The sequence below is a fragment of the Gasterosteus aculeatus genome, chromosome 13, assembly GCF_964276395.1.
Source record: "Gasterosteus aculeatus chromosome 13, fGasAcu3.hap1.1, whole genome shotgun sequence".
Taxonomy (NCBI): domain Eukaryota; kingdom Metazoa; phylum Chordata; class Actinopteri; order Perciformes; family Gasterosteidae; genus Gasterosteus; species Gasterosteus aculeatus.
In genome coordinates this window covers 9,962,654-9,972,360 of record NC_135701.1, presented here as the reverse complement: position 1 = coordinate 9,972,360, position 9,707 = coordinate 9,962,654, and the positions used below count along the sequence as shown (strand labels likewise).

The following is a 9,707-nucleotide window of genomic DNA, read 5'->3' as shown; positions in this document are numbered from 1 at the left end:
GCCAGGCTGGATACATTTTGGTCTTTTAAGTATAAGTGATCTGACTATTGTTAAATTTACGGCAGTGATTTAAAGAGGAGTTATTATTATTATCATTTCATTTTTATGGGGTTTTTGTTTCAAAGGAAAATAAAAATCAGCACCATTTCTATTAGTACAGTTTATCAACCTCCATAATCAAAATTATAAACACCGAATATCCCCGGATTGTTATTTATTTACGTATTATTTAATTTATTGGTTACAATTTATTTACACTACATTTAAGTATTTGCTGCACCCCTTTATGTGGTTTGGTCCGCTCAATCTGATCTGGGCCACACCACTCTGTTAGTGTTTGCCTGAAAGTAGGGGATAGAAGAGGTAAACCTGGCAACTTTGGACATACGAGATGAGCAACGCAGCGGCACTGTAGCAGCTTAGCACCTCTCCGTGCGCGCACGGTCAACAATAGTGTTGTTACATTTAACCAAAATATTAGATAGTGCTTCGGAATTATGTCGGTAAGTACCATACGCATTTTATAACGGAATCCAACATCTAGATACACGCAGAACGACTTAACTATGGTCGGTTTACGATTATATCTGGAAATACTTTTTCTTTAAGATGGCGGTTAGCGTTGGTTAGCTTAGCCACCAAGCTAACGCTAAAACCACTCCTGATTGAAGTATGAATGGCGAACGTAGTGGGATTTAGCTAATGTGGATAGCATGTTGGCTAACGGGCTTGTTTTTGTTTGAATGCCCCGAAAAAGCGATGCAATGACGTTCATGAAATCGAGCCTGTGTCGTATTTTGATTCAGCTGAGGAAAGTGTCACATTTAGTAATCCGTATCATTTGCAGCTTTTTAACCCAATGTATTGCCAACGTTACTATTTATGCTTAGTTAACGTCAGTCGTGCTAATAACAGCACATTTGAGACTACAGTTTTAATTTGTATGTATTGTGACGCAACTTGACTTTAACGTTACTGAGTTATATTATTCCTGAGAACCGTGTAAAGCATTAACAAAGAGGGTCAAAGGAGTGGTGAAGAACATGGGGAATATCGCACCCAACGCTTGACTTCAATGCGCTTTTTATCCAAATGCCCTCTGCCTCCTAGTTGTGTTTATCTAACAGGCAACAGGAGCTGTTAAAATAAATACTATATAGGAAGGATATACACATTGAGAGTGTGTTGTGATTAGTGAGATACTTCTTTCTATTTTGTAGGGCTGAAACAAACTGCTACACTATTTACAAAGCATCTGCGTCTTAGTGTACGTTAGAATTCCATTTCACATGCAGACACATTATGAAAATGGCTGTGTGATTCACATGTTACCACTTTTAATTGTGTTTAATTTGGAATGTAGGATTTAGCAAAGGTATACGGTCATCACTGTCCAGGTGTTCTGATTCAAATGTAATGGACTAATATATCTGCCTTGAGGCATGTATCTAGTCGCATTGTAAAAAATATTAAATTCTATATTAAAGCTATTTGAATTACCAATAGGCATTATTTGTAACGGTTATACATTTTCAGCAGTATTGATACATCCACGTGTTAGTAGCTGCATTCACTGCTCTTCTTCCATTTCCTTCTTAGTATCAAATATCAAAACGAGTCAAGTCAGAAATTCCAGTATAACAACATCACTACTATACAACAAAGACATCAGTGTGAATAGAGTGCATCTAAGTCCCGCACACATCAGAGGGGAAAACAATTTATTGAACTTAGTTATGAAAAGATGCCCCAAAAAATGGGTTGACAAAAGTGTATTTATGCAGCTATGGGCCTGCTAACCGCTTACTCCCTTATCCCGTCATAAAACCAACTGACCACGATAGGAAGCCTTTTGTTACATATCGTGGTGGCAATTGCTTTCCCCTTTGATGGCCGTGGTTTTCACAAAATGACACAATGCGCCATGCCGTTGAATGTGTTGACCATGTATCCATCTCTTCCAGGGAAGCGACAATGACTCGGTTGACATGACCAGAACAGCCTCCCCGGTACATCACAGAAAAAAACACAGCATGGAGTCATCCAGATCCCCCAGGAGCTCCAAACACTACCATTCACGGTCACGGTCACGCTCCAGGGACCGAAAACGTTAGTATTCAGTAAAACACTACCCAGGCCGCGCTGAAAATGCCAAAGCAATTTGGTCCTTGGAATGACATTTGGTCCAATGGGATCCATTCAGAGAATTTATTGCAAGAAAACAGCGGGCAACTCATTTAGGAAATTTAATCTTTCAATTTTTCTCGCTAACAGGAACTACTGCATAATGTACTGTGTGTTTGTCCGAATGTTCTTTACTCAGCATTGTTTTGTTTTACGGGTTTGCTATAATGTATATTTGTCAGCACTCTGCTTCATGCTGTTTTCAGGTGACAGAAAATACCGACGCAGTCGCAGCAGGAGTAAAGAGGTAATTGATTCATCCATTTCTATGAATAGACATTTGATGTGATGTTGAATGCCTACGGTGTTTTCCTTGTTAATTGTAGGTTGAGGTGAGTATGTTTCGATAAGGTTTAATTTATTAGTTACCAAAATCCAGAACAAAATAAATAGACTCAAATGGGCCCACGCACATGGAAAGGTGTTTTTTTTTTTTTTTTTTTTTAAACCATCTCCATGTTGACATGTCTTAAAGGACGTTTTTATCCTTGGATATCTGTCATTGTTTGTAACCATACTAAATGGTGAAGAGTAGATTTTTATTTTTTTGTTAAATACTGTGTGTAGATCACATGATAACATTTCTATAATAAATCATACTCAGCGTGCTTATGCACGAAGAGACTGAACAGAAGACCCTGCTGACATAGCAAAATAATATGTCTACTACTGGGACAGGTAACTATCTGCCATTCAAACTCCTATTTGTCTCACACTATTTGTAGAACAAATTAAATGAACTCTGGCATCTTTCAGCTAGGGATGGGCATGATTAAACAATTTTTAAGTAATTCTTTCAGTAATTCAGACTAATTTGTCTGGATAAAGAGTAACAACTCCCTCTTCAGTGACATCATACCAAGGAAGACCAGTTCCAAACCATGTTCACATGAGACGAAGTTGGTGTGATTCTAATGAAGAGAGTTTTAGATAAAATGGTACTGATATTTATGGCCCAAAAAGATTGTAGAAATATATCATTTTATTTTAACAAGTGTTTTTGACATAAAATCATTATTGTGATTTGGATGAAGCAAGTAAAGAAGCTGTACGAAGTAAGTTTGATGCCCATCCCTACTTTCACCTTTTAGGGATTTATAATTCAAAGCATTTTGGGTACATCGAATTGCCTTTGGTGAACTGAACAAACCATTTTAGTTTTTCTAGAATGAGTTTGTACAGTTTACGGTTAAAAGATGCAAGACGTTCCAAACCGTCTGGTTTGATTAATTACCTTTTACATTGAAAGTAACTGACAGTGCTTTGTTGGTACAAAAAGCAACATCAAAAACATGAATTGGCTTCCAGTGCTACATTCACAGAAATAGTGTGGTGGTAAAACATTTTTTTGTGTTACGGGTCAAGGTGCGGTCTGACCAGAGTTTTCAGTTTTCAATGGAATTCCATTTACATTAGTCCATACTGGCAGAAATGCCCACACTGAAGAATCATGGTCACAGAATGTCCTTCTGTATGTTATGAAAGTGAATTTTAAATGACACGGTTTTTCTCAACTTGTCAACATTTATTTATTACATACCGTCTGCCCTACGCCATGGTACTAACTCTCTTTGTTGCACTATTTTCCTGAAAGAGACAACTTCTTCTTAAAACAGGGACGAAAGGGGGACTCTGAGAAGCCATCGAAATCACACAGAAAAACAGACGAGCGGCAAGAGCCGGAGAGACTTTCAGCGGAGAATGGAGAGGAGCGATCCAGACGCAAAGAGAGGAGACCCTCCAAGGGGCGGAGCTTGTCCAGGTCCCACTCGCGAGAGAGGTTCGTCAGGTCGATGACCGGTATACAGAACTATGTTCGGCAGGTTTAACTTGTTTAATAACTCAGAAGGAATATTCGTTGGTATGTTATAGTTTCTAGATTAATATTGTCTTTGGAAGAATATTTAGCATTAGTTGAAAGCCCAGAAACACAAAACATTCTTATACTTTCTATTTTATTGCTAATCCTATTGCTTTCAGACGGCCTCACAGCAAAAGTAAGGACAGACGACGATCCCGAAGCCGTGACAGGAAGAAGAAAGCTCGGTCTCGCTCAGGTTCAAGGACCAAACATCGCCATCACAGCAGAAGTCGCAGTAAAAGCAGGTGGGCTCAGTTCAATTACCCGGATACCTTCTGGGATTAAGTATTGTTTGACCGTTGTCCTGCTTGCCTACCATTCTACTTATTAACAGTATGTTTTTTTTTTCCTTTGCTTGTACCATCAGGGAGCGAAAGAAAAAGAATGAGAAAGTGCGCAGGAAGAGTCGAAGCAGGTCTGTTAATCCACCTGCCTTCCGGGGCCGAAACGCAGCTATGGATGCACAAGAGGCCCTGGCCAGAAGGCAAGGCAACAGTTCATAGGGCGTTTACAATATAGATCCGTCATTCTGTTCTGGCCAAATCCAAGAAATGGTAGAGGTGCTTATTGCATCTGGGTAATACCAGCTTCAAAAAAAGAAATCATACATTGAAAGGTTTCACCGACTTTATAATGCCTGACAGTTTAAGAACATGATGAGTTTAAGCACTTGTGACCACGCATTAATGTGACCAATTGGAAATCAATTTAAAGCTGGCCATCAGCCACCATTCAAGCCTGAAATGATTCTAATGAAAGTTGTAGACGTCTGAGCTTGGCTGTTATCTGACTCTCATCCAAGTTACACTTTCCAGAGAGCCGTGTTGTTCATAAAACCACGTTGGTGGGGAAAACAAGTACTGTAAAATGGTGATCGGTGGGGTGAACTGCTGCTGTGGGTCTCTAAAACACTGACCATGACATTTTAATGTCCACATTTGTCTGGCCGGGGACCTTTGTTGCATGTTACCCCTCCTTTCTCTACCTTCATTTCAATTCTCTGCTGTCCCCTGTCTAAAATACAAGATATTCCAAGAGAGACTTTCTCCAAGAGAAAATTCTGTCTGACGATGTCTCCAACATGTGGAGATATGCTATTTTGGATCGCACATAATATTATCACTTTGCAGTGAAAGCAATTGGCTTTAGGGTAAAAACACTTTTTCCTTTTCCAGACTGGAGAGAGCCAAGAAACTACAAGAGCAAAAAGAGAAGGAACTGCTGGAGAAACAGCAGCAGAATGAGATAGTTGCAGGTGAGAAGGGCTTGCTGTGCCTTTTCTTTAAGCCGGATTAAATCAGTTGCTTACAACGCTCGTCTGCATCTTGTTTTTCAGTGACTGCGCCCATCGCGGCAGTTGCAACCGCAGTGGCCACCACCCACCCTGCCCTGAATGTGGCAGCCCTCCTGGCCTCTGGGACCCAGGTCACGCCTCAGATAGCCATGGCAGCACAGATGGCAGCCCTTCAAGCAAAGACGCTGGCAGAAACTGGCATTGCTGTTCCCAGCTTCTACAACCCATCCGCTGTGAACCCCATGAAGTTTGCAGAGCAGGAGAAAAAGAGGAAGATGCTTTGGCAGGGAAAGAAGGAGGGGGTAAGATTAAATATAGCTCTTTATTTATTTATGTGTGTGTATATATGTATGAGTATATGAATATTTTTTAATGATTATATATTTATTATCAAAGGATGCTTGTATTTTTAAGGACAAGTCACAGACAGCAGAGTTGTGGGAGAAGCTGAACTTTGGGAACAAGAACCAAAATGTTAAATTCCGCAAACTAATGGGTATCAAGGCAAGTATAATTGGAATTTATTCAACCAATGGGTCTTTGATATTGCTGTAAAATCATCCGTCCACCACTTCAGGCTTTCTAATCTGAACTTCTTGGAGTTAATTGCAGTTGGTGTCTTTACAGGGAGAGGATGAACCTGAAGTGGCCAAACCACTGAATGAGGAGGGTTTGAAGACTCTTCAAAAGCAGGAGGAGATGTTTAGGAACCTTGACGTTCAGTATGAGATGGCTCGCTCTCAGACACACACCCAGAGGGGAATGGGCCTCGGTTTCACCTCCTCCTTCTCACGTGGCATGGATTCCATCTAGGGCCAAATATTGGACGTCTATGCCACTCATGTGATCGTATAGGACCACTAATTCATCGCTAGCCCTCAAGCTCGCCCGGATCTGTAATTTATTTATAGACAAACATCTTGCATATTGGAACATATATTGTAAATAGCCTGATGCAGAGTTTGTCGCAGTGTTCATGAATCTGTACTGTAATCTTTGCAAAAGGAGGCATCGTTTGACTGGTTGATACTGGTTCAAATTAGATATGTTTGAATAATGTGGTAGCTTTTTTTTTTTAAACTCATATATTGATATGTGATTGTTTCAACATAAACTGAATATAATGTGGTTCAAGTAAACCGTTTACATCCACTTAACAAAAAAAAAAGCAAGATTAACTTTAGATGCTTATCTGAATGACATGGATTTATTTTTCCTGCCTGGAAATGAAAACCTAAACTGAGTTTTCATTTTGTCTTTTGGATTGTGACGGACATCGATGTGCTTGATGGAAGATTCACACACTTCAAAGCTTTTTTAAATAAAAATTTGTGTTAAATAAGATTTCATACATCACCTCACATTTACATTTATCCAATATCTTTTGATTACATTTGTTTTAATTAACTTAAATGTTACCACGGTTTGATGTTTAACTAAAATTGTAATTATTTTACCAAAGTCCATCCATAAAGCAATATAATCTTGTCAAAATTATATGGAATGAATTGATGTCAAGTTATTGGAGCTGTATTTATATACTGCATTAGACCATAAAAAATAGCATACATCTTATCTAGCTAAACACACTGCTTGGTATCAAACATTTTGCAAAGCAAGATTATGTCAAGAAAAGGTGCTTCCACTGAAAGTTAATGATTATCATCTTTGTTACCAAACCTGATAGAAATGGCATGTTTCTAAGAATAAAGTGTCCAGAGCAAGAATGTACAACAGCACATACAAAAGACAATTGAAGAATGATACTGTAACTTCCTAAAAAAACAACAGGTTTTTGTGTTGGAAAACAACTCCTATTTACATATTAGACTGGAGTAGAGCACATGAGCCACACCAGTGATGAGGTTGTGGTTGGCAAACTCCAGGATGAGGAGCAGGATCGGGTACTCGCTGTGTCTCCTCTCCACCGTGGACTCGTCACTTAAGCCCATCCAATGGAGCAGCAGGGTTTGCATGGCGACTGGGAACAGCTCTGTGGCCAGCTCTTCCGCAGGAGGCAAGTCGCTAATGCGTTCGATATGCTGCACTTTAAAGCCCTCCACTTTATGGCTGATGCTGTTGTTGGCTGCATGAAACTGTTGCCCCAGCCATCGTCCTATACCACAAAGCAGGGAACTGGAATACGCACACCCCCAGTCCTTAGCCTTAAGCAGGGATAACACAGTTTCCATCACGTCCTTTTCTTCCAGCTTCCCATTTACGTACCGGTCAATGTTGTCCAAAAGCATCGATACGGTCTCCAACCGGTCTGTGTGGCTTTGAGTCTCCGAGGAGAGTTTGTCATCCAAGCTGTGCAATTTCTGTCTCAGTGTTGATAGAACTTGTTGGCTTTGCTCAGCCTGCGAGCTCTGCTTGGGCAAAGAACAATAATCGTGATCTGCTGAGGTATCACCAGTTTCACCGCAATGCACATCCACTGACTCCCTGTCACCATGGCAACGTTGAGGTTGTGGCAGTCCAAGCTGAACATTCAGGTTGTAACTCATCTCCAGGGGGCTGTCATTTATCTGTGATTTCCAAACATCCTACAAAAGGAAACGCATGAAAATATTGAAAACAAAAAAATATATAGATTGTGATATTTTCAAAACAAAGCAAATGTATAATGCAAACATATGCAGAATTTAATCTGTACTGCACCTGGAAGTTCTCCAAAACAGCAAGCTGCTCCTCCTTGCTGTACATCTCAAAGGCCACTCGAAAAAGTCCTTGAATGCTGTAGAACCAGAGGCTGTTGTTTGATGTATGGACCTTCAACCCATGGAACCTGAATGCTGAAAAAGAAACAATGTTTTAGTCTGTGTGTGTGTGTTTGTGTACAATCTTGTTAAACCTCGTGGTACCATTTTGTCTAGCTTATTTCACCTGAGGAAAAATGTACTTTTGTTGCGAATCCTTTCTTGGCAAACTTGGCGTGATATCTGGGATGGTTCTCTGTGCGGATGTCTGTGTTCGAGAAGACATCTGCTCCTAAATAAAGAGGAACCACCGGGCTCTGAAACAAATACAGATGATACATGCAGTACTGCAATCAATACATTTGATTGATGTTTTTACATATAGAATATTGTGTAAATATTTCAGCATCTTTGATTGTATAATTTAACTGTCGTTACAGGCTCTCACACTCCTTTTGTGTGTAAGTTGTTGTGAATTATGTTTTAGAGCCCTAATCCCCCACTGACTTTTTCACACTGCACACGTCACTTTCATTTGTCACTTTCTGTGCACTTTATTTTTATTTTTTAAATATTTGTAACTTTTATTCCTTTATTTTTAAACTAACCCATAGCCTTATACTACTAACCCATTGCATTATATTTTATTTTATTCCTCTTGCACTATGTTGTCATTGTCGTACTGTCCTGTTATGCACCAACCGCCAAGTCAAATTCCTTGTCTGACAGATTATGGCAATAAATGTTTCCTGATTCCTGAAGTATTTTGACAAAAAAGACAACACACAAGTTAATGATGGATTTCTACAATATTTGACTCATTTGAGAATAGCCAGTCTTGCGATCGCAGCGCGCTGCATTCCCGGTTAGGTTCATTTATGAAGCCCATCCCAAGAAAACCCACGTGGTCGCGGTGCTCACTCTTCTACGCGTGCGCACCTTTGAGCCAGTAAAGCTTAAAGCTTTGTTTATACCTGTGGTCATGAACTGAGACGTCCATACTCCCTGCTGCGACCAAACTGAGTAGTGGATATGCCCATCGGAGCATAAACAGCACAACAACATTAATCATCCTCCACGACGCCGAGGGACAATTGTGTAATCTGTAAACTCATATAATTACAAAGTAAATCCAGCATTTTTGATGAAAGAACATGCGCGAGACTTCTCTCACCTTGTTGGAACTCTGCGTCAGACTGAACGATGTCAGATTCACTAAGTAAATATAGCGTATTTTCCGTGAACCCCCGTCCCATTGGGGTAAAGTTAAGTGAATAGTTGAGCAACTTGACATTGCTGCATGCAAATTCACCTTCTCATTGGGTAACAATTGCAAAAGTGGAAATCCGAATGGCAAAGAGGTTAAACGGCTGCAAAAATCCCCACCAAATAAAAACCGAGTCAACAAACAAAAACGCCAGACTGGGGTTTTAATCCCTGAACGATGTTTTAGGGACAGAGGAGGACGCTTTGAATACACGTGGCTCCTCATAGGCTGCGTGGTCGTGGTCTGTTTGCAACTAAAATAGTTAGTTATACATATTACAGAAAAGATGTTACGCTACAAAGTAACGCTGGTGTGCCAATTGCCTTTTTGTAATCTGAGATACCAACCTGCAATTCAACGCTGTGGGCTAAATTAACACGCCTTAATACGCACACGTGACAT

The 9,707-nt window shown here is 40.0% G+C and overlaps 2 protein-coding genes across 11 annotated transcripts; one reads left to right on the top strand and one right to left on the bottom strand.

Annotated features, from left to right (window-relative positions):
* The first annotated feature begins 8 nt into the window (after positions 1-8).
* On the top strand, positions 9-6,833 carry rsrc2 (arginine/serine-rich coiled-coil 2). Of its 7 annotated transcripts, none has more exons than XM_040195508.2 (10): positions 9-503; positions 1,965-2,109; positions 2,391-2,431; positions 3,801-3,964; positions 4,165-4,290; positions 4,413-4,529; positions 5,221-5,300; positions 5,382-5,641; positions 5,754-5,843; positions 5,967-6,833. In XM_040195508.2, exons 1-10 carry the CDS (start codon positions 498-500, stop codon positions 6,150-6,152), a joined length of 1,215 nt encoding a protein of 404 aa, XP_040051442.1. In that variant the 5' UTR covers positions 9-497; the 3' UTR covers positions 6,153-6,833. The 7 variants fall into 7 exon arrangements, with proteins under 7 accessions (XP_040051442.1, XP_040051445.1, XP_040051441.1 ...); XM_040195511.2 differs by having other exon boundaries at positions 301-503; positions 4,413-4,460; XM_040195507.2 differs by having other exon boundaries at positions 301-503; positions 5,736-5,843.
* On the bottom strand, positions 6,525-9,689 carry LOC120830689 (uncharacterized). 4 transcript variants are annotated; one of them, XM_040195504.2, is made up of 4 exons: positions 9,213-9,689; positions 8,226-8,355; positions 8,001-8,134; positions 6,525-7,885 (listed from the first exon to the last, which is right to left on the bottom strand). In XM_040195504.2, exons 1-4 carry the CDS (start codon positions 9,528-9,530, stop codon positions 7,154-7,156), a joined length of 1,314 nt encoding a protein of 437 aa, XP_040051438.2. In that variant the 5' UTR covers positions 9,531-9,689; the 3' UTR covers positions 6,525-7,153. The 4 variants fall into 4 exon arrangements, with proteins under 4 accessions (XP_040051438.2, XP_040051440.2, XP_040051439.2 ...); XM_040195506.2 differs by having other exon boundaries at positions 8,242-8,355; positions 9,213-9,640; XM_040195505.2 differs by having other exon boundaries at positions 9,351-9,616.
* Between the last annotated feature and the right edge of the window lie 18 nt (positions 9,690-9,707).